The following is a 25,571-nucleotide window of genomic DNA, read 5'->3' on the forward strand; positions in this document are numbered from 1 at the left end:
TCTATTGCTGGGTCCAATGGGCACGCTGCTGCTCATCTCATCCACTCAATCTGAAGTGCTGACCCCTCCCTCTGTCCCGAAATGCCTCTCTCCCCTTGACTGCTGTGCCAACACACCTTCTTGCCTCCTCATGACCCTATGATGGGTCATTTTAGCTTTTTTTGTGGTTCTTCCTCCTCTGCCTGACCCTTGAGTGTAGGTTTTCCTCAGGATTCCACACTCTGCTTTCTCTCAACACATTCTTCTAAGGTAATCTCATTCATTGGCATGGCTTCCATCACCTTCCATGCCACTGACTCTTCAGATCTGCATTTCTAGCACACATCTCACTCTCCTGAGCTCCAAACCCACATATCCAAGAGCCCAATGACAGCTCCACTTACATGAGCCATAGGGACCTCAAATGCAATGTGTCCTAAACCAAACTCATTATCGTCCACTCCAAACCTGTTCTTCCTCCCATGTTCCCATGTCAGGAGATTTCAGCAACAATATCTTCTCTCTTAGCTCTTTTTTCTTATGCATGTAAATCACCAAGTCTTGGTAAGTCTGCCTCCTAAACTGAACACCGCTTAAACACAACCACTGCTCTCTAGGTTCATAACTACTTCTACACCTGAAGTCCTCACCATCTCTTGCCTAGATAACTGAATAGCCTCCTAACTGGTCCTCTTGTTTCAACTCTTCCTCTCCTCCGTTTTCCACACTGCTGCCAAAGTAATCTTTCTAACGTGCAAATCTAATTGTGTCCTGTTGTGGATATTGTTTTATTCTGCTGTGAATGTTTAACACTGAGCACACAGTACAGTAGGCACATGATAATCAGTAAATGCTTTATAAAATGTGTGAAAAGCCCAGACTGACAACCAACCATTAACACCAAATTTAAGCAACTTACATAATCTTAGTCTTAAAATAACTGCAAGGTTTACATCAAACTCTTAAAAATTACTGCTCTACTTCTCCCCTCCCCCCAGACAAAAATAATTGCTCCACTTTCCAAGAAAATCAAAAACAAATCTGAACATTCAACATTTACTTACGTGCAAAGAATTGACTGGTCCTCACGATCTATAAAACAGAACAAAACAAACAAAAAAAAAGAAAGTGACCATTTGCCTGGTTTTAAAATATTTGATATAATAAAGTTGCAGTAATAGCCTATAAAATATTAGTAACTACTCCTCTCAAGCCAAGTTAATGCCTCCAAACCCATTATACAGTCCTAAATCTAATCAAACCCCCTCATTATCTCCTATTATTATGCCAGAGTCTCTGGGGGTAAATAACAGTAACTCAGGCTTCTTCCACACATTGTTTGCCTGGATGACTTTATATGCCTAATTAACCTTGATTCTCAAACCCTGCCGCATACAAATTCAACCAGGAAGTTTTATAAAAATGTATTTCCTGGCATTCCACCTCACTAAATCATTCAACTCTGGGAGATGGGGATTAAAAACCCTTCTTTAAATAAGCTCCCCAGGTGATTCTGACACCTGGCCAGATTTGGAAACCACGGCCTTTCAGAACAGCTCCAAGAATACCCACAACCAGAGAGCAATCATTGCTAATGTCATCTTAAAGGAGGAAAAAAAGTATTAAACACTGAGTGGAAAGAAAGTTGAAGGAGGATAAACATCTATAAATATTGTCTCAAGTCAACATGTTTTATATACCAAATATAACAAAAGAATTTAACATGATTTTAAAGTGATTAATAATTTAAGGATCTAACTAAAATTTTCAAATAAAAAGGTGAAAATCAAACCCATATCTAGCCCATGGACAAAATTCCCAGTAGAGGATGCAGAATTTCTAATCACTTATGAGTATTATTATCCCTATTTCACAGACAAGAAAATGTTCCTCAGGGACGCTAGGTAATCCTCCCAAGTGACAAGGCTATGAAGGGGCAAGGTTGCCAGGATGAGGACCCAGGCCTGTCTGCCTCTAGCACCTGTGTGTGTTCTCTAGAAAGGAACTGGGCTCACAGGGCCTGGCCCAAGTAGCTTTTTTGCTGCTTGCTATGCTGTGCTTGCTTTTCCTCTGGTGGATGCCTCGGGTGCCTAAGGAGGATTTCACAGCAGTTGGGCATAAATAACTTCCATGAAAGAGAAATAAGTGCTCCGTTCACTATGTCATATTCTTTCTTACATAATATTATTAAACAAATCCATTCATATATTCTATGTATAAACTGAGATTTACAAAGAACATAGTACTGTCCTGCCCCTCAAGTCTAATTTCTTTTTTTTTTCTTTTTTCAGACAGTCTCGCTCTGTTGCCCAGGCTGGAATGCAGTGGTGTGATCTCAGCTCACTGCAACCTCTCTCCTGGGCTCAAGTAATCCTCCCACCTCAGCCTACTGAGTAGCTGGGACCACAGGCAGATGCCACCATGCCCGGCTAATTTTTGTATCTTTGTAGAGACAGGGTTTTGCCATGTTGCTCAGGCTGGTCTTGAACTCCTAGGCTTAAGGGATCCACCTGCCTCGGCCTCCCACAGTGTTGAGATTACAGGTGTGAGCCATGGCACCTGGCCCTAATTTCATTCTAATAGCTCATAACCCAGTGTTATTCTTCCTTCTGGCTACCACAGCCAACATTTATAGTACTAGTCGATGTCTGCCTCCTTTATTCATTTACTTACACAGAGGTCACACTATATCCTTTCTTCCAACATACTCTTCCTAGACACAGAACCACTGGGATATCGCCTGCGTGTCCCTTTGGCCTTGATCCAGCTTCACCTCCTCTAGGAATATCTTCCCAGACACTCTCCCTCAGGTTTCTCAATGTTGCCTTCTTTTTTTTTTTTTGAGATGGAGTCTTGCTCTATTGCCCAGGCTGGAGTGCAGTGGCACGATCTCAGCTCACTGCAAGCTCTGCCTCCCGGGTTCACGCCATTCTCCTGCCTCAGTCTCCCGAGTAGCTGGGACTACAGGCACCCACCACCACGTCCGGCTAATTTTTTGTATTTTTAGTAGAGACGGGGTTTCACCATGTTAGCCAGGATGGTCTCGATCTCCTGACCTCGTGATCCACCCGCCTCAGCCTCCTAAAGTGCTGGGATTACAGGCGTGAGCCACTGCGCCCGGCCAATGTTGCCTTAAGTGTATTTTAGAATCAGACAAACAATACTGCAGTTGACTGCCCACTAGAATGCATTGCTTGAGATCCGAGACTGTCTTACTTCTTTATTCTCAGCATTAACAGCCTTGGTGAGCCATAGCTAGCTTTAATAGAGGTCTGCTGAGAGAAACCCAGTGCTAGGTGCCGTGTGGGCACTGGCAAGATAATGGGGCCTGGAATCTTTTCTAGTTCTAGCTCTGCCACAAACTGTGTATCTATAAATAAGGCATTTATTCCTTGCTGGCTGGTTCTTCACCTATAAACCATGATTTTACCAAGTCTTTGCTTATTCACTCTCAAAATGAATCTTCAGACCCCCGAATTTTCCTGGTCTTAGCAATTTCTATAGAACTCCACTATACCAAGTTGTTTATGGCTTTTCGAAAGTAGTTTACACATTAAAGAAGTCAAAGCACACAAAAATTAACCCAAATCGAATTGCCTCCTAATTCATTCAAAATGGCGTTCTTCCTGCGTCTGTACATGCTATTATCATTGTCTAAAATTTGAGACCTACACTACAGCCTGCTGCATACTTCATTCCCCCACGCTTCTTGCTATCCTACCCCCATCAAACAACAACAACAACAACAACAAAAAACCAACTCTCTTCTAGCCAGACCCATCTATTTTTGTTATCTGTCTGTCTGATCTTGTATTAACTTTGGGCCTCAGTACACAGGGGATAGGCTTGCCAACCTCCCAGATTCTCTCCAACTCTGTGATCAACTCCCCACCTCTGCTTCACTGAATCCTCTCTACCCTTCAAGGATCAACTGCAGCACTACGACAGTTTCCAGTGATCTTTGTACTCTACAACCCTATACACATAACCAAACAGAGCCTTATGGTGATATTCAAGGTGAAAAAACTCACTTTCAAAAATGCAGCTAGTCTTCTAAACAGTAGGGACTCATTTGATAGCTCAGTATTTTCCAAAGCACCTTCTAAAAATCACATAAGGAGGTATGCAATAAATCCATGTTGAATCAAATCATTTTCTAAACATGAGAAAGTTTTCAAATCAATGATCTGGGCTCTTAACTAAATAAAAACTAGAAAAGAGCAAATTAAATCCAAAGTAAGGAGAAGGAACTGATAAAGAAATCAATGAAATGGAAAACAGAAAAAAGAAAAAAAATCAATGAAACCAAATGTTCCTTCTTTGAGAAGATCAATGGTATTGACAAACCTCTAGCCGAAGTAATCAGGAAAAAGGAGAAAAGGACACAAACTGCCAATATCTGTAATTTTAAAAAAGTAGTATCATTAAGAACCCACGGATATTAAAAAGATAATAAGAAAATATTAAGAATGACTTTATGACAAAACATTCAACAACTAAGATGACAGGGATAAATTATTTAAAAGACACAACCACTAAAACTCACTCAAGAAGAAATAGTAACCTGCATAGCCTTCTATTTATTAAAGAAAATGAAACTGTAATTAAAAATCTTCTCACAAAGAAATCATAGCTCTATTAGAAAATTCTACAAAACAGGTAGGGAATAAATAACACCAATTCTATATAAACTCTTTAGAAAACTGAAGAGGAAGAAGCATTTCTCAATCCATTCTAAGAGACAAACCTTACCCTGATAATGAAATCAGAAAAAAAAAAAGACATTGCAATAAAAGAAAACCACATATAAATATCACTCATAAACAAATGCTCAAAAGTTCTTAACAAAATGTTAGTAAATCAAATCCAGCAATATATATTAAAAAAAAAAAAGATGATGCACAGAAAGAACAAATGGTGTCTGTCCTGGGAGTGCAAGGCTAGTTCAACATCCCAAAGGTGAATAATCTAATTCATCACATCAACAGACTTAAAGAAGAAACACCCTCTGACCATCTTAATAGATGTAAAAAAGCGTTTGACAAAACTTAATATCCACTGATGATTTTTAAAAACTCAGTAAACTAGAAATACAAGGGAACTTCAGCCTGATAAAGGGCAGTCACAAACAACCCTACAGTTAATATCATCTTTAATAGTGAAAAACTGAATGCTATCCCTCTAAGGTCAGGAACAAGGGAAGGATATTTGTTCTCACCACTCCTATTCAATGCTACAAAGTAAGAAAACAAAATCCAAAGCATAGATTGAAAAGGAGGAAATAGCAATATCTCTATTTGCAGAGGACATAGACAGAAAATCCCAAACAATCTACAATACACAAAAACAAACAAACAAACAAAAAAACCCTTTCAGACTAAGTGGGTTTAGCAAGGTTGCAAAAAAAGTCAGTGTATATTTTAAATATCCTATTTCTATATATTAATAATGAACAATTTGAAATTGAAATTTTAAAAGTTCCATTAAAACTAAAAAACATTAAATGTTTAGTTATACCAGGGTATATGATATACCTGGTTATAAATCTAACAAAGTATATGCAACATCTCTGTATGCTGAAAACTACAAAACACTAATGAAAGAAGTCAAAGAAGACCTATAGAGAGACAAACTGTGTTCATGGATTGGAAGACTCAATATTGCTGTTTATTCGGCCTCAACTGATCTATACCCAATCAAAATGTTAGCAGGATTTTTTGGGCAAAAAGCGACAAACTGATTTCTAAAATTTATACCTATGGAAAGACAAAGGAACTAAAATAAAGAATTTTTAAAAAGAACAGTGGTGGAAGACTCACACTACCTGGTTTCAAGGTTTACTATAAAGCTACTGTAACTAGCCCAGTGTGATACTGGCAAAAGGAAAGACATATAGATCAAAGGAACAGAGAGTCCTGGAATAGACCTTTGTTGATTTTCCACAAACGTACAAAGGCAATTCAATTGAGAAATAGTTGTTTCAACAAACAGTGCTAGAACAATTGAATATCCATAAGCAAAAAGATGACTCTCAACCCATACTTTGCACCATATACAAAAATTAAACCAAAATAGGTCACAGACTGGGAGGAAAAAAATTGCAAATCACTTATCCAATAAAAGACTTATATCTAGAAAGGACAAAGAACTCTCAAAATTGAAAAATCAGAAAACTATCAAATTTTTTAAAATGATAGTTAAGATTTGGACATTTCACCAAAGATACACAGATGCAAAATAAGCACATCAAAAGATGCATTAGGAAAATGCAACTTAAAACTACAGTGAGATACTACTACTCGTCTATTAGAAAGACTACAATTTAATAAAGATGGACAATACCAAGGGCTAACAAGGATGGCGAACACCTGGAATTCATCTATTGCTGGCAGAAATGCAAAATGGCACAGCCACTTTGGAAAATAGTTTGGTAATTTCTTATGAAGTTAAACACACATCTACCATATGACCCAGCGATCTTACTCCTAGGTATTGACTCAAATGAAATGAAAACTTATGCTCACACAAAAGCCTGTATACAAATGTTGACCCCTGTTATCTGTGGGGGACTGGTTCCACGACAACCCCAACCCACAGCAGATAAAAAAAATCCATGGATACTCAAGTCCCTTATATAAAATGGCAGAGTATCTGCATATACCCTACACACATCCTCCCATATATTAATACTTTAAGTCCTGTCTAGATTACTTATAATAGTACAATGAAAATGCTATGTAAATAGTTGCTATAGTGTATTGTTTAGGGAATAATGAAAAGAACAAAAGTCTGTCTATACATCTTCAGTACAGGTGCAACCATCCATTATTTTCCCCAATCCACAGTTGGTTGAATCTGCAAATGTGGGACCCACGAATACAGAGCGCCAACTGTACAGTGTCTTAATTGCCAAAAACTGAAAACAATCTAAATGTTCTTTACATGGTGAGTGCATAAACCATGGAATATGCATATAATGGACTATTACTCAGCACTAAAAAAGAGTGAACTATTGGTGAATGAATCTCAAACGCATTATGCTAAAAAAAGAAGCCACACTCAAAAGGTTAAAGTGTGGATGACTATAGGACATTCTCGAAATGGCAGCACTAGAGTTTATTCCTAGCGTTTATTTATTTTTGGCTACAGTAAAGGATAATGGGTGATTCATAAGAAAGCTAATGATTTTTGGACATTTTTAAACTAATCGCCTTATGAAATCGCCATTTCACTCTCCCTAATCCCTTCAGTCTGTGTGCCCTCACCCTCTTTTCGTTTTCCTCATGCTACTCAATATTGTCTTTATTTGTATGCTGTCTCCCCAATAAGAACAGCTCTTTTTTTTTTTTTTTTTGAGATAGAGTTTCGCTCTTCACCCAGGCTGCAGTGCAATGGCGCGATCTCCGCTCACCGCAAAACCTCCGCCTCCTGGGTTCAAGCGATTCTCCTGCCTCAGCCTCCCAAGTAGCTGGGATTACAGGCATGCGCCACCATGCCCGGCTAATTTTGTATTTTTAGTAGAGACGGGTTTCTCCATATTGGTCAGGCTGGTCTTGAACTCCAGACCTCAGGTGATCCGCCCGCCTTGGCCTCCCAAAGTGCTGGGATTACAGGCATGAGCCACCGTGCCTGGCCCAAGAACAGTTGTTTAATGGTGTCAATGCAAGGGTTTTACCGTATCTTACAGCTTCACAGGGTGGGTGAGGAGGGATAGTTCCTACTGTCTATATCTCTACATCAGAAGATTCAATACAAAGATCCAAGACAACTATAAATCATTATTAAATGTTCCTTTTCCTGACATAAAATAATGCTCTTTGTCCCTGTTTTGGCTTTGAGATCTACTTTAGGCTGAAGTGACTTTAGACTATGCTTTCTTTTTGTATGCATTTGGCTGAGGTATCTGCCCAGTCTTGTACTTTTATTTTGCTACTTTGAGATGTCTTTCTTGTAAATGGCATATGAGTGTATTAGGCTTTTAGTTACAGGGGTGTTAAAAGTACTTATGTTTATTGTTATAAGTGCTATATTTGGTGTTACATATTTTCTGACTTTTTTTTTTTGAGACGGAGTCTCACTCTGTTACCCAAGCTGGAGTGCAGTGGCGCGATCTTGGCTCACTGAAATCTCTGCCTCCCAGGTTCAAGTGATTCTTGTGCCTCAGCCTCCCGAGCAGCTGGGATTACAGGCATGATTTACCACGCCCAGCTAATTCTTTTCTATTTTGAGTAGAGATGGGGTTTTCGCCATGTTGGCCAGACTGGTCTCGACTCCTGACCTCAGGTGATCCACCGGCCTCGGCCTCCCAAAGTGCTGGGATTACAGGTGTAAGCCACTGTGCCCGGCCCATTTTCTGACTTTTTAAAGCCTTCCTTGATGTTTCTTTTAGAGAATGACTTGTTTTCCTTGCTTTTATTTCTCCTAATGTAGGAAACTTGTATCCAGTTTCAAAGTCCTTCAACTTGCTTTCTCAAGGTTCACATTTTGATGTGTAGCAACCTTATTCTTAAAATGCTTATTCTTAAAAGGGAGGGGGAGTAGGAGGGAGGGGGAGTAGGTCTACCTGTTACCCTCACAGGATCACTCAGTAGGTCTAACATCTTTTCAAGGTGGCTGCTTGGCATTTCACTGTATGGATGAGCCATCCTCTAATTAATTACTTATTGATATAATAATTGGTTGTTTCCAGTGTTTCTCAGGAAGCTACCAGAGGTTATCCTCTATCCAAAAATTTTAACAGCATATGAGATCCATAAATTAATACAACCAAGGAAAGAAGCAAAAGGAATTTCTAGATTATATAAGGGCAAAGGCAAGTCTAAAGAAACAAGCATGAACTGGAGGAGGATAACAGGCTTTGGGAGGTGCGTCTTCAAGGGGGAAAGACTCTGAGAAATTACTTGATGTACTTGTGTCTACTGAAAGAGGATTTGTAGTTCCAATTAATGTAGGTGATTGCAAAACTACCCTAGTCCCCAAAATGGGAAAAATACTAACCACAAAGAAAACAAATTATATTTTCTTATATAAATGTAATCATAGGATAATAATTAAAATGTTGAATGTTAAAATGCAAAATGTTGATTGAACTTCTATCAGAAGATATGGGGAGGGTTTAGATGAGTATAAAAACTCTTCTTCCATAATAGGAAGTCTAAAGATAGAAAGACAAGAAAGAAAGAAAAGAAAGAAGAAAGAAAGAAAGAGAAGGAAAGAAAGAAAAAGAGTATCATAGACTTCTTACTTATTAATAATTATTTATATACTTATATACTTATTTATATATGTACATATGTAGGAAGAAATTCCTAAAGACGGAATCCAGAATAGTTAGGGTATCTCCAGTTTTATGTCTTACTCTACTGTGTATTTGTGTTTTTTAAAACTATCTTTATATGTTGCCTTAATTAAAAAGTAAAACATAATTTAAGTATTCAAATTTCTTTGACAAATTCTGATCTTGATGCTATATAGGTTACTCTTTTCTTTTTTTTTTTTTGAGATGGAGTCTCTCACTGTTGCCCGGGCTAGAGTGCAATGGTGCAATCTCAGCTCACTGCAACCTCCGCCTCCCAGGTTCAAGGGATTCTCCTTGTCTCAGCCTCCCAAGTAGCTGGGATTACAGGTGCCCGCCACCAGGCCCGGCTAATTTTTTTGTGTATTTTTGGTAGAGATGGGGTTTCACTATGTGGGCCAGGCTGGTCTCGAACTCATGACCTCATGATCCACCCACCTCGGCCTCCCAAAGTGCTGAGATTACAGGCGTGACCCACTGTGCCTAGCCTACTCTGCATTGTTTAATAGTCTAACCCATTTAGACTACATAGGAAGTACCTAGTACTTAAGATTTGTCTTTTTTTTTGAGACGGAGTCTCGCTCTGTCACCCAGGCTGGAGTGCAGTGGTGCAATCTCAGCTCACTGCAAGCTCTGCCTCCTGGGTTCACGCCATTCTCCTGCCTCAGCCTCCGGAGTAGCTGGGACTACAGGCGCGTGCCACCCTAGTCCTTAAGATTTGACAGACCTGACCACTAAAATTGTTTGGGCCTTGTGTCTTGAAGACATAAAGATAGATCAACAATCTCTTCTATTTCTCCCATGGACAATGTTCTGGTTAAGTTTTCCACCTTATTTTGAGTCAATTTTGTCTTTGCTTATGGTGTTCTATATACTCTTTGTCATTTCTGGTAGTTCTGTCTTCTTGATCACACTTGCCAAACATCTGTCTAGTCTGTCTTTTCGTGGGACCAGCTCTTAGTTGTACTTACCAGTTCTAGGAGAAAATGTTCTTTGTTCCAATTCACTTATCTCTTCCTACATTTTCCCTCTTGTTTTGGTTCATTTCATTGTTGTACTTTTAAGTACCTTTTTTATTATGAAATGACACACAGAAAAAAAGCAATGTACAGCTCAATAAATTAGCAAAAAATTGTCTATTATCTATTTTGCTGAATAAAAACTTTACTTTGTCTATAAATCTTTCCTTGCTAATGAAAATGTTTAGATGAACTGTTTCTTAAAAGTGGCTTTTGCCATAACTCACAAAATTTTTATATGTAGCATTTTGTAATTTTTTTTTTTTTTTTGAGACAGGGTCTGGCTCTGTTGCCCAGGCTGGAGTGCAGTGGCATGATTTCAGTTCACTGCAAGCTCCACCTCCCAGGGTCAAGCAATCTTCCCACCTCAGCCTCCTGAGTAGCCAGGACTATAGGAGTATGCCACCACATCTGGCTAATTTTTTTATTTTTTGTAGAGCTGGGGTTTCACCATGTTGCCCAGGCTGGTCTTGAACTCCTGAGCTCAAGTGATCTGCCTGCTTTGGCCTCCCAAAGTCCTGAGATTACAGGCATGAGCCATGGTGCCCAGCCTGTTGTAGTGATTTTTAAAGAATCTGTAAGTTTTGATTTCCTCTTTTACCAAAAGCCATATAGATGAGTGATTAATAACAAAACATTCATACTCATTAAACATACTCCCACAAACACTAACCCATTTGGAAATCTTTTTATTGCTAATATCTTGTCTTATTGCACTGTGGGTCAGAGAATGTAGCCTGTGATTTCTTCTTTTAGGAACTGAGATTTTTATTGGTGGCCTGCTGTATGGAATTGACACCACGTTTGTAAACGTGCTTTCTGCTTGCATACATTTTTCAATATAAGCTTGCTAAGTTGTATTAAATCACATTCTTTAAAATTCTTTTTTCCCTACTTAATATGTCAAATTCTGAGAGAAGCATATTAAAACTCCCTCTATAACTGTGGTTCACATTCTCCTTACATTTCCAATAGCAACTGTTTTAAATATTTGATGTCAGTGATGTATATGTAAGTATTATCTGTCCCTCCTAGATGACTACATCACACTATTTCTATCTTAAACCTCCAATCTCTCCTCCCTCCTCCCCACTCTCAGCTGAAACCCTGCTTCATTTTCACAAGCTCCTGCCAGCAACCATATCTGCCGACCCATCTGCAACACTGGTTTGAAAAATCTGGCTGTAAAAGGAAGGTGGAAAGAACTAACTTTCTTATTTAAAGTAACGGGTAAAATTTTAGCTAATAGGGAAAATTTAATGCTAATGTTAGGAGCCTATAAAAAGAGGAGCAGAAGATACAGTCACAACCCAGAATAATCAACACCATGAGATTCTTAAGGTTAAGAGGATGTGATCAGCATCAGAGGTGAAGGACTAGGTAAGACCAGCCTTTGACAGGAGTAGACACAAGAGAGAATGATCTGTTCATCAAGCTGGGGCAGTTGCTTCACTGCCTCTGTGGAATGGGAAACAAGCCATCAGCCAGGGAGTAGAGGGGCAAGGAGGGACCCAGAGATCTGGAGCCTGCAGAGGTTTGAAATAGTCATTACGGAGAGTGGGAAGACCAAGGTAGGATTAGCAAGAGTTGAGTGTAGAATCAGGGCTCACGGTCAGGAAATTACGTGGTATTCACCTGTTCCATTGTGTGAGCGTAACTCCAGAAGCATCAGCAACCCAAGTAACAGCATTAAAAGGGACAAATATCTTGATTCATCCAGCGTGAGTTTTACCAAACAAGAATAACCAATGAACGATGGGACAAGGGAGGGGTTTAGGAAATGGGTAGAAGATGGCCATGACATCTAATTACACAAGGAAGAAAATGAAGGGTGTTGTTAACATATGGGGGGAAAGTAGAACAAGTAATGGGCTGGGGATCCACATGAAGTCAAAGAACACATTTAGGAGACTTCTTGATTGGACTACCAATATAGAAGGATGCTTGCTGCAATAGAACTTCTGAAACATTATCTGAAAAATCAGTTAATTCTAAAAGATGGCAAAGTCTAGAGCATCACCATAGATGTTGGTGGCATAAGTGAGAGACGGAGGAATTCATATGAAGGACCTTACGATCAAGGGACTTGACTGTTCATTAAAAACTATGAAGTAACACAGGGCAATGGCAAGGCTTGAGGCAGAGAGGAAACAACGTGCTGGGGCCCATCATGGAGTGAGGAGAGGAACCAAGAAGAAAGCTGCTGAAAGTAATGAGTGGTGACGGAGGTGCGGCTTTTCCAAGGCAGTAAAGGAGTAATGGTTTAGCAGACACACAGACACAGTGTTAGTAAGGACACTAACCCTATCTCCCAGTGCATAGTATTTGAGTGATGGAGCACTCTTCACTAAATGGACTCATACCCCATATGTGGGGGAAAGCCAAGTCTCGGTTAAAGCTTGAAGGAAAAGAAAATATTCACTGAAGATACTAAACATAGAGAAAGTCTGCACATCAGAGAGTGGGAGTTACCTAAGGCAAAAATGAAAAGGGAATATTATGGAAATGAAAACATGACTGGAAACACAGCGAATTTCATTCCAGGATTCCATGAAGATGGTGGACTCTCAGGTCTTAAATTTTCACTGTGGCCTAAAAAAGTGGCCCTGCAGATATTGATACAGCAAGCAAAACTTTCCTTTCCATCTATCCAGGTCAACAGGGGTTGGTAGCAGTGTTGGTTGCCTGCTGCTGAATGGAAGCTAGCTGGGGTGGAACTGGGCTGCTGAGGCGTCAGGAACAAAGGAAGACAAGCCACAAGGTGGTGAGCATCACTGTGGGTACTCCTAGGTGACCTCAGATGATTATGTGCAAGGTAGAGGCCTCAGTGTTCCTGAATTCAGTTCCTAACACACAGTATTGCAAATGAGAAGCCCAATGCTACTGACTCCCTTTCCATGGAGAGCACGTCATGTTGCCCTATCCACCAAGGTACACAAGACGAGGCATGTCTCCTTTCACTATAAATCACCCAGCATTTTTATCTGAAGACCTGAGTGTGTCCTTAGTTCAGGTGACCTTTTTCAAAAATACCACTTTTTCATGGAACCCGAGAGTCTACAAATACATTCCATGTTTCCTACTCCTTCTTTCATAAGCACCATCTGATTCTTTTTGGTCTCCATTCTAGTCTTCAAATCTGCTTTAGTTTCCAATTGTGTCTAATCTACCATTCCATGCTTTTAATGATTTAAATGGTTTTTTGCAATCAAGTTTACATCTAAGAACTCTGCTTTCATTCATTCATTCAACAAATATTTATTAAGCAACTACTATGTGCCAGGCACACAACTGCATTTTGATACAGTATCCCCTAAAATCCAATTAAAAAAAATTAAGCTAGCTTCCTGCTTTTTCACATAAAAAGCAAAAACTTTTGAATATTTTTTATTAATACACTTAAAGATGTGGGATGTGTGACCAAAAAGTTTGTGCATGATATGAAACTAGGAAGGATGGTAAATACATTTGATGAAAGAAACAATCTCTTTTTTTGAGACGGAGTCTGGCTCTTTCGCCCAGGCCGGACTGCAGTAGCGCGATCTCAGCTCACTGCAAGCTGCGCTTCCCGGGTTCACGGCATTCTCCCGCCTCAGCCTCCCGAGTAGCTGGGACTACAGGCGCGTGCTGCCACGCCCAGCTAATTTTTTGTGTTTTTTAAATACAGATGGGGTTTCACCGTGTTAGCCAGGATGATCTCGATCTCCCGACCTCGTGATCCGCCGGCCTCAGCCTCCCAAAGTGCTGGGATTACAGGCGTGAGCCACCGCGCCCGGCCAAGAAACAGAATCTTAAAAGCTCTTGGCAGCTTGGATGGGGAATTGAATCTCAAATGACAGATCAGTGGGGCCACATGCTCTAATTCTCCACATGCTATGCATATGCATATGCTATGTCTGACTAGCCCTGCAGATGCCCCCTCAATTATGTTGTGTAGTAGATCAGCAGGTAGCTCCCCTACTTACAAAATCAAATACAAAGGGAAATTGTTTAGAGTGGGTTGTTTTTATTTTCTGTATCAAGCTTTTAAATTTTTGTGTAATCAAAACTATCAACTAATTCCTTTTAACTTTCACATGGAAGTTTATTATTGAGGATAAGAATGTGTCACACTGCCTGGTTTTGAATCCTAGCTTGTATTTTTCACTATATACACTTTGTTGGTCAAGTTATTTATTTAACTTTCTTGTGCCTTAGTAAAATAGGGATAGTAATTCTATTTACTTTACAAGCTTGTCATGCACTAAATAACAGACACAAAGCCTTTACCCAGTGCTTGGCACACAGTAACTTTCAATAAATGTTTATTCCAGCACTAAACATGATATTAACAATACTATGATATGCTGATAAGCCACATCTGTCTCTTATCTTCCTTATTCTGTTTACTAAAGAGGAGTTTTCACCAGCAAAGCCACAGAGCCAACAATTCTTCCTCATACTGTATCCACACAGCTGGTCTGGGAACCCACTAATGGGATATAACGTTTATCCCTGTTAACTATTATGTTAGATTCAACTCCTCATTCAACCTGTCAAGAGATTTTTAAATCCTGTTTCTTTTCATCAAATGTATTATTATCCCTCCCAGTTTCATGCCATTGACAAATTTTATAGGAATGCATCCCACCTCTTCAAGTATGCTGATAAAAATGTTAAAAAGTGGCACACACCCTTTGGTGCACATCCTGATAGACCTGGCCAACCTCAGTCATTAATCAGTCATTAATCAATATATTCACATTGTTTTCAGACTGTTCTCTTAACATATTTTAAGCTCAAGGATTGGTTTAAAGGTTCTCCTTTTTAAAAATTAGAATGATACATATGAGGCTGTCCCTAGCTTTCTGGAAACTCTCCTTCTATAGAGTACATCAAAGACCACAGGGTCAACAATCTCAACTGTAAGATGGATCTGTTTAAATGAGGAACGATATGGGCTTAATCCGAAAAGGAGGGCGCTTTCTTCAATTTCTTCTCCCACATATGGCACAGTTTGCTCACTAATACAAACACTCTTCTGCATCTAAAGATCATTCTTCTTAACAGAGACAGAACCAAAAACAAAAAGAGTGGATGATTCTTCATTCTCCATCTCTAACAGCAACTTTTTCACAGTCCTAGCCATTTCTTAGTATTCCCTAAGAATACTAAGAAATTGTATTGAACTCCAAAAAAAAGATTATTAAATTTAATCTTTCTTTAAAAGCCTAAGCTCATTTTTAAATTACAAAACTGTCCTTACCAACTTATGTATGACACTATTCTAGTCTTGAAGCACTTCCTGTTTGCCCTGGAAGATCTGGTATATAATAAGTATCCAAACAAAAACTAGAAGTAGGACATAGGTATTGTACTTTATTAATTCCTTCACACTGGCCGGGCGCGGTGGCTCATGCCTGTAATCCCAGCACTTTGAGAGGCCGAGGTGAGTGGATCGCCTGAGGTCAGGAATTTGAGGCTAGACTGGCCAACATGGTGAAACCCCATCTCTACTAAAAATACAAAAATTAGCCGGGCATGGTGGCGCAAGCCTGTAATCCTAGCTATTTGGGAGGCTGAGGCAGGAGAATCACTTGAACCTGGGAGGTGGAGGTTGCAGTGAACCGAGATCGTGCCATTGCACTCCAGCCTAGGCTACAAGAGTGAAACTCCATCTCCCCCCAAAAAAATAAAATAAAATAAAAAAATAAAAAAATAAAAAAATTCCTTCACACTATCCTTCAGACCTAATCACCAAAAAGGACTTGCCATGACCTGCAATTTGAGGAAAAGTGGGTGCAGCACAGCCTGTTTTCTGAAGACTGTGGAACGATTTTATAAGAACCTTATGTTTTTTTATTAAAACTTATAGAATTTAGTAACAAAAATACATTAAAAAGGAGAGAGAGGGAGAGTTATTACAGAAGATTGGGTTTTCACGTAGCACCAGGAACTCCCATGTTTAAATGAAGTCTTGTAGAGCAATAATATTAATTGCATTCAAAACCACTACATTCCGATCTTTTAAAAATGTCCCTCCCTAAATCACTGTGTCTAAAGCCAGGGTTCAAATGAACGACTCCTCAAATTTATATTCATTCTGATCCAAAGGAATACAATCAAAATCAACCAACTTAACACATGCTTTTTAACTTTTATTGTCACCTTTTACATGCATTTAAATCACAAATAATATTTTATAATTTTTCTTTCCCCAGTGAAGCATCTACTTTCCTATTATTCTTCCTATTGGTTTTAAAACCTAATACAATGAGCTTTGGTTAGATCGGCTTGTGGTGGGAATCAAATGTACATGAAAACTAAATGCTTTTTAACATACAAATTTATGAGGTATTGTTTTAAAGCAACAAACATACTTATCATACTTACAGAAAATGGCCATGTTATCTGTTTTAATCTTAAAAACTCAATTTTTCTACAATAAACATTACTTTTTTATTAATTTAAAAAATAAAATTAAAAACTTTTGTAGAATACATTGAGACATTAAAAAACAGTAAATTACATTTAAGAAATTCTGAGCATTTAGTATTCAAATATTTCCAATTACCTTGAAGCATGCATCTGTAAGCAGATTCAGATATAGCATAGATGTGTGGAGGCATCTCATGACGCTTCTTCCCTCTGTACATTTCAATAATATTCTCAGAGTAAATTGGAAGATTCTTGTAAGGGTTTATAACTACACAGAAGAGTCCAGAATAAGTCTAGAATAAAAATAAAATAGATTATTAAAAAAAACTCTCTGCATTTATCAGTCAGGGTCCAATCAGGAGACAGAAACCACAGAGTCATTTAAGCAGGAGATCTTTACCTTTTGGATAATTAATCTATCCCCCAAATTAAACTTAGCCTATAATGGGCAAATTTAGTACTATGAACCACAAGTCGTTCTCCCACAGATAGCTTATTAAGTGGCACTCTGCTGGACTCAATTTCCTCATCCATGAAGTAGAAATAATGCGAGCTTCCTGACTTCATGGGGCTATCATAAGGTACAATCAATATGTTATTTACTTTTTTACATTCATTCTCTCGCGAGTACACAAGCTATGAAAAGCTCGTTAATGCAGTTTCAGATTCCACATTGCAATTAATCTTTAAGAAAATAGCATTTGTCCAGTTTGGGTACAGTATCAAAGAAGAATATCCACAATTATCTAAAAAGGGTATTAAAATACTCTTCTTGGCCAGGCACGGTGGCTCACGCCTGTAATCCCAGCACTTTGAGAGGCTGAGGTGGGTGGATCACAAGGTCAGGAGTTCAAGACTAGCCTGGCCAAGATGGGGAAACCCTGTCTCTACTAAAAATACAAAAATTAGCCGGGCGCAGTGGCAGGCACCTGTAATCCCAGCTACTCAGGAGGCTGAGGCAGGAGAATCGCCTGAACCCCAGGGGGCGGAGGTTGCAGTGAGCCTAGATCGCATCACTGTACTCCAGCCTGGGCAAGAAAGTGAAACTCCATCTCAAAAAAACAAAAACAAAAACAAAAAACACTTCTTTTTTTCCAACTAAATATCTCTATGGCTGGATTTTCTTCATATGCCTTACCCAAAATGACATATTATAAAAAAACAGAATGCAAAAGCAGATATGAGATTCCAGGTATGTTTGGTTAATACTAAAGAGATTTGCAAAAATGTAAGAGTTTTCATCTGTCTAATTTTTTTTGTTTTGGAAAATACAGGGATTTTTTTTTTTTCTTAAAAATGTATTTACTTATGTTAACTTGTCATGATTTACTACTATTCTTTTTAAATGAATTAATGAAGATTTTAAAATGTATTTTAATTACTAATACAGTAAATATCAATAAACATAAGCCAAATAAACAAAAGCTCTTTGGGATCTTCAGTAAATAAAAGCTGCTAGGCTAGAAAATACAAACTTTTCCTGCTCACTACTCTCATCATTACACAGAATTGACCCTATGAATGCTTATGACTTGCAGGTTTTTTAAATGTAGACAGAATGATTTCTGAGAATATTCTACAAAACTGATTCTGGGCACTATGGAAAAACAAGAGCAGTCAGAACTGCTGACAGATGCTCTAACCCTCTAAGGGACTGAAGGCATCTGGAAGGGCACTCAGTTGCATTATGAAGCAGACCTTTTATTTAAGGTGATTTGGGTAGACCAAAATCTAAAAGCAAGAGGACATGAAAAAAGGCTGGAGAATTGGTACTGCATGGCCAGCTTCCCCAGGGAACACTAAGGGGGATTCTAACTAACAGCCGTGTTTTTAAGAGCTGAAACCCCCAGCAATTGCCACCAGAAAGCCCTCCAGAGACTACTCTGTTTACTAATGCTAAATCAAGAGAATGAAAGCCTGCCAAAAAATTTCAAGTGATCAGAACTGTCTCTCTGGCTGCCCTCCTTGTATTTTCCTGAACTCACAATTGCAGGCTCAGATGTGGAATGCACTTCCTACTTAGGTTAGCAGTTTAGAAGGGGCAAAGGGGCCCTATCCTAAATTCAGATTTGGGCTGTTTGCTAAAGCCTTACTACTTAGCAGACCAGGAGGTTATCTGTTTGTTCTTTGCCTGAGACTGCATTAATCACTATAGACTCCTCAAGTCTTCAGACTCTTGGCCTTGTTGTATGCAAAGTACAGATCTGGCAAACCCTGGCTGGCCCTTGGGCTCCCCAGACCATCACCTTGCACTTTCTCCCAATCAAGTCTCTTGTCTATCTAGTCCCGTATTTCTTTGCTGCCCACAGGACAAAAAGGCAATGAGGAACAATAAAAATAAAGCCTTTATTAAGGGTGAGAAAAACAAAGGAGAGGCAACCTCAATACCTTTTTACTGAGTTTAATTTATATAATGTTAACAAATCGCAACCATACATTGATGAATTTTTGTACACCCGACCTCACTTTTTCATTCAAAAATTAGATCACAGTCTATCATGAAGCTACAGATTATACTCTTCAATTTTATCAGAGGCATATAATTAGAGACTAGAAAAGAAAAAAGCTCCAAGAAAGCAAAAATACACAAATTCAGTTTAGTGTCCCATAGCATGTATGGCATGGTAACAGATAATAACTGACACATTTAATCAGAAGTAATTCCAACATGTGTGTCTACCATGCGTTAGGCACTTACCTGAGGACTACAATAAGACAGAATAAGTCCCACAAATATGAGTTTGTCATTAAAAATATAAAAGGTTAACTAATCTTCAGTATCCCTGCTTGCCAAAATGCAGCAGTAATCAATGTTTAAGAAGGAACATTATTAAAGTGCTTAAGGAGCTAACTTCTAACTACCTAAAAAATTAGCTCAAGTATTGAGCTCTTGTATAAACTGATCACTGAATTGATACTGCACCAGTTCTGTCTTCCCCCAGACACATGGTAGGAAGGCAATATGTTGTTAAAATAATTATTCTGGAGACCTTAAAGTTCAAATGAACTTTACTAAGTATTTGAATACACACACAAGATACTAAGCTTCTTTAAGAAACATACATTCTGGGCACGAAGACAAATAGATGCACACTAAACAAGCTACAATGCAAAGCACCAAGAAGAGAAAGAGAAAGATGAACTGGTATTATAAATAACAGAAAGCTCTGGGGCAGAACACAACAAACCCTAGGCACTGAAAGTCATGACCACCTTGTCAGATACTGTAGAATGAAGTAAAAAATTCAGACCCAAACGGTCTTTGATGTTCTTTTTAAAGACTATGGGGTCAAAAGGAAAGATAAAGGAATTCCTATTAAAGTAGTAAAAGCACAAAACTCTTACAGTGGCAGGATATACTCGAGGCAGTGTGAGAAGACCAGCATAGCAAAAATAGTTTGTACCATGGAATGTGAGCGATAAGGGCCTAGAAAGACAAACTGAACGATTCAGATTTTGTCATCTATGGGTGATGAGGTATTGAAGGTTCAGGAGAGAAAAGTGATTGGATGAAATAAGCATTTTAGACAAAGTATAAATCTGGCAGCCATACGGAGAACACATTGAAGGGGCAAAAGGTGAGAAGCAGGAAGACACACGGAGACTGCTCAAGGGTCCTGGCACAACAGGGCCTAGATGACAGAAAAGGCAACACAAAACAAAGAAGGCCGGAGACTTCACAGTGCTCAGAAACTTTCAACACAGAAAGGCCATTAAAGACCGAAGTCAAACAGGACTCCAAGGTTTCCAGGCCTTACAGAAACATTATTCATGGAAGGAAAAATAACTGATTTGTGGGAAAAGATAACAAATTCCTTTAATGTACTGACACTCTGGTATGGTGGGTGAGCCAAGCAGGATGCCTCTTGGGCAGCTGGAAATATTGGATTGCCAGAGCCTTGGGAAAATCCTGAAGAGCTGCAAAGGCTTGAAAGGTAAGTCTGCATAATAACACTACTGTATACTTTACCTAAGGGAGACATACAAAAATAGTTGCAGTCGGAAACATTTACAAATTTTCAAGCACACTGTGCTGCTTTATGCCTCCAGGCTCCCACCTATGCTGACCACTCTGCCTGGAATGCCCATCTTCCTCTGTCTAGGATTGGGAAATTTTTTTTTTTTTTTTTTTTTGAGACGGAGTCTCGTTCTGTCACCCAGGCTGGAGTGCAGTGGCGCGATCTCGGTTTACTGCAAGCTCCGCCTCCTGGGTTCACGCCATTCTCCTGCCTCAGCCTTCCGCGTAGCTGGGACTACAGGCGCCTGTCACCACGCCCCGCTAATTTTTTTGTATTTTTAGTAGAGACGGGGTTTCACTGTGTTAGCCAGGATGGTCTCGATCCCCTGACCTCGTGATCTGCCCGCCTTGGCCTCCCAAAGTGCTGAGATTACAGGCATGAGCCACCGCGCCCGGCCGATTGGGAAATTTTTCAGCCTGGAAGTGCCAGGCCTCTGTTTAAGAAAGCAGGGCTATGTATATGCATTGTTTCATAGGTTCAAAGGATTAGAGAAACAGGAAGTGTAGGCTGGTGCAAATGTCAACGCAATGGAGCAGAGATACAATAGTCTCCTACTACGAACAGGGATTGAACTGGGAATATCATGTAACCCTACATCCCAACTGTAGCTCTCAGAAGAAATGAGACCACCATCCAGAAGGAAAGGAAGGGAGGAAAGAATAATTCACCCATACCACCTGCAAACACTGCACCTAGTTAAAATTCACATGCAAATTTTGAAAAAAAACCTATATAATAAGAAAAGATCATCATTCAGAGGATTCAGAAATAAATTACCTGTGGAAATAATCTATAAAATAACTAAAAGAAAACTTTAGGAGACAGATTTATATCTGCAACAGAATATAGTATAACATAGAGTCTACGTATTAGGACAGAAATGCATAAGAAAAAAAATAGGTGACCAGGGCCAGAAAAGACTGTAAGGAATCATCTGAAAAAGTAAAATTAAAATCCACAGTGGAGAAAATAAAGAGCAGAATGGATACCTCAGAAAATCAAGTGATAAGAGCAGACATTTATTCTAGGAGAGCATCCTTCTTAAAGAAAAATAGAACAATGGTAAAATAACAAAAGAAAATGACGTTACAAAGGCAAAACCTATCAGTAATAATAATACATAGAGGGCAGAGGAAGGATAACTAACATTAGTTGCTATTGCTTCTTTGAGAGAAAATAGCAAAAAAACTCTGTAAAAAAAAAAAAACTTGAGAAAACTTTGTGTGTGGAGGAATATACATCGAATTAAAAGGAATTCACTAAGCTAATAAACGCAGAAGGAATAATGGCACTAGACTCACCATTTTGCAGCTCCTAGTGCCACAGTGGATCTGCACAATGCCCATCACTATTAAAATTTTTAGGTGACTGGCAGATGAGGCCACTCCTCATGCACAAACCAGGCTGGCAAAACCTAAATGACTCACTACTGATCAATCTCAACATCATAAAGTGAGAGACAATGTAGCATTAAGTGTCTCCTGAATCTGAAATCCGTTTAAGCCTCTGGATCCAATTTATGGATTTTTCTCCTTCCAGTTTATAGGGAGCACCACAGGATTGCAATCAACAAAATCCAGAAATTCTGGATTTTGTTGATTGCAATCCTATGGTGTGCAACAAAAAAAAAAAAAAAAAAAAAAAAAAAAAAAAAAGGTTGGGGGAAGTGGCCGGGCATGGTAGCTCATGCTTGTAACCCCAGCACTTTGGGAAGCCACGGTGGGAAGATCACTTGAGCTCAGGAGTTCAAGACTAGCCTGGGCAATATAGTGAGACCCCTATCTCCAGAAGCAAAAAAAAAAAAATAAAAATAAAAATAAAGAGGGGAGAGAAAGAGATTAAAAGTGATATAACAATTGCTATGCTTTGACTGTGTCCCCACAAAAGCATGTGCTGGAAATTTAATCCCCAATGTGACAATGTTGGCAGGTGAGGCCTATTGAGAGGTGCTTAGATAATGAGGGCTCCACCTTCATCAATGGATTAATGCCAATTATAAAAGGGCTTGAGGCTATAAATTCTATCTCTTGCTCTCTCTTGAGCACGCTCTTTTGCCCTTCCGCCTTCTCCCATGGAATGCTGCTGCAAGAAGGCCCTCACCAGATGCAGCCCCTTGACCTTGGACTTCCCAGCCTCTAGAACCATAAGCCAAATAAACTTCTCTTGTTTATAAATCATACAATCTGTGTTATTTTGTCATAGCAACACAAAACAGACTAAGCAACCAATCTCAATATGTCAACCTTGTCTGGATCCTGAATTGAACAGACCAACTATTTATGAGATTGTTTATGAGACATAAGGAAAATAAGAAAAGTAACTGAATATTTGATGATTAGAGAATTGTTATTTCTTTCTTAGATAGATAATAGTTATGCATCCCAAAACCTGTTGCTGAGAAGATGCTAAGCAGAGCTTTCAGCAGCACAAAAGTCTAAGAGAACAAAAATTAAAACATTCCAGTCTGCTCAGGAAGAGGTTGGTGTGGGGGTGGTAAATACCCCCTTTCAGCTGGGACCCTGATGGCTACACCCTAAGAGTTAAGACTATATGAGAAACAGACCAGCCCTTACACAGCGTGAAGCCCAGTTGGAACAGAAGTCAACTCCTGTATGGACTACATGTCCTAGTTTCCCTAAGCCTGTCTGCCCAAAGCAAAACTCTAGAATAAGCTTGATGCCAGCCAGAGTCTCAAACTATTTCCACAATTCCTTGTACACAATAACTGGGCATATGAGGCAACAAGTTGTGGCTGAAATCCAAGATAATATCTGGAACCTCTGTGTGTCTATTTTTATTGACTTGTATTATTGCCCTGGGTTACAATATGTTCAAGTAATTAAAGACGTGACTGAGAATTCTGACAGAGAACTGGAAACTATTAAAGGAAAAACCCAAATGAAAATTCTAAAACTGAAAAACAAAACAAAACAAAAAAAGAAAACCAGTAACTACAATTAAGAATTCACGTGTTAAACAGCAAGCTAGATACAGCTGAAGAAAGAATTAGTTACATGACATTTTAATCAGAGGCAAACAGCCAGAGTGATCCATGGGGGAAAAACAAGGATGAAAATGTAGAGGAATGTGAGAGCCAGATGGGATGAGGTGAAACGATCTGGAGCATGTGAAGTATGTGAGTCCAAGAAGGAGAAAAAAGAGAATGAGGCAGAAGCAGTATCTCAAGAGATAATGGCTAAGAATTTTCCCGGACCAACAAAAGCCATCAAGCCACAGACTCAAAATCACTACAGTCTCCAAGCTGAATGCGGTAGTGCCCCTTATCTGTGGTTTCACTTTCTGCAGTTTGTTGTCCACAATCAAGTGTGGTCCAAAAATATTTGTTGAAAAACTCCAGAAATAAAGTTCATACATTTTAAATTGTGCACTATTCTGAGTAGTGTGATGAAATCCAGCACAATTCCGCTCCATTGTGCACAGACCGTGAATTAACCCTTCGTCCAGCATCACCATGCTGTACAGCTATTACTCACTTGGTAGCCCTCTCAGATCTCAGATCAACTGTGTTCAAGTCACCTTTATTTTACTTAAGAATAGCCCCAAGCACAAGAGTAGTGATGCTGGCAATTCTGATATGCCAAAGAGAAGCCACAAAGTGCTTCCTTTAAGTGATATGGTAAGTTTTCAACTTAATAAGGATAAAATTATATGCTGAGGCTGCTAGGATCTATGGTAAGAATCAATCTTCTATCTGTGAATTTGTGAACTAGGAAAAAGAAATTCATCAAATCATCACAAGAAGAGTACAATAAGATATTCTGAAAGAGGGAGAGAAACCACTTATATAACTTTTATTAAGTATATTGTTTTAATTGCTGTATTTTATTAATAGTTATTGTTGTTAATCTCCCACCACACCTAAACTGTAAATTAAATTTTATCATAGGTATGGCCAGGCCCAGTGGCTCACACCTGTAATCCCAGCACTTTGGGAGGCCAAGGGGGGCAGATCACGAGGTCAGGAGTTCAAAACCAGCCTGACCAACACGGTGAAACCCCGTCTCTACTAAAAATACCAAAATTAGCCAGGCGTGGTGGCGCATGCCTATAATCCCCGCTACTCAGGAGGCTGAGGCAGTGGAATTGCTTGAACTGGCAGGTGGAGGTTGCAGTGAGCTGAGATCGCACCGTTGCACTCCAGCCTGGGCTACAGAGGGAGACTCTGCTCTGTCTCAAAAAAAAAAAAAAATCATAGGTATGTATGTATAGGAAAAAAATCATATATATACGGTTCAGTACCATTTGTGGTTTCAGGCATCCACTGGGGATCTTAGAATGTATCCCTTGAAGACAAGGAGGACCCACTATATACAAAATAAAACTTTACCTAAGCCCATCATAGTAAAAGTGTTGAAATCCAAAGACAGAGAAAATTTTAGAGACAGCCAGTGGCCGGGGTGGGAAAAGGAAAACCGATGACCTTCAAGGGAACAACAATCAAACTACAAGCTGAATTCTCAACAGAAAAAGACGAAAGGCAGAACCCGATGCAATGGCATTTTCACAATGTTAAAAGAAAACAACCGCTGGCTCTGAATTCCAAATCCAGCAAAAACCAAAAAAACTTCAAAAATAAAGGACGAGTAGATACTTCAGATAAAAAAGGGCCTTTCTAAAAGAACGGAAACTAAAAGATGTGGAAAAAAAAAAGTAATGGATAAAACTAAATGAATATCGACAGTATTAAAATGTAATATGTGTCTTGTGGGTTTTAAAATGTAGAGAGAATTAAACAACAAAAGCACATAAATTAGGAAGGAAGAGGAAATAAATTTGTTCAGGTGCTCTCAAGCCCTACCTATCATGATCTGCAAAAGAATA

At 39.1% G+C, this 25,571-nt stretch overlaps 1 protein-coding gene across 6 annotated transcripts in view; it reads right to left on the bottom strand.

The window, feature by feature from the left end:
* The window catches only part of MYH10 (myosin heavy chain 10), a 155,176-nt gene that overhangs the window by 111,920 nt on the left and 17,685 nt on the right, over window positions 1-25,571 (bottom strand). For all 6 annotated transcript variants that reach the window (XM_009251285.4, XM_054535393.2, XM_054535397.2 and 3 more), the window contains 2 exons: window positions 16,847-17,003; window positions 1,044-1,071 (listed from right to left, as the gene is read on the bottom strand). In XM_009251285.4, the coding sequence (XP_009249560.2) occupies window positions 1,044-1,071; window positions 16,847-17,003 (185 nt within the window). The remainder of the gene's footprint in view (window positions 1-1,043; window positions 1,072-16,846; window positions 17,004-25,571) is intronic.

The sequence above is a fragment of the Pongo abelii genome, chromosome 19, assembly GCF_028885655.2.
Source record: "Pongo abelii isolate AG06213 chromosome 19, NHGRI_mPonAbe1-v2.0_pri, whole genome shotgun sequence".
Taxonomy (NCBI): Eukaryota; Metazoa; Chordata; class Mammalia; order Primates; family Hominidae; genus Pongo; species Pongo abelii.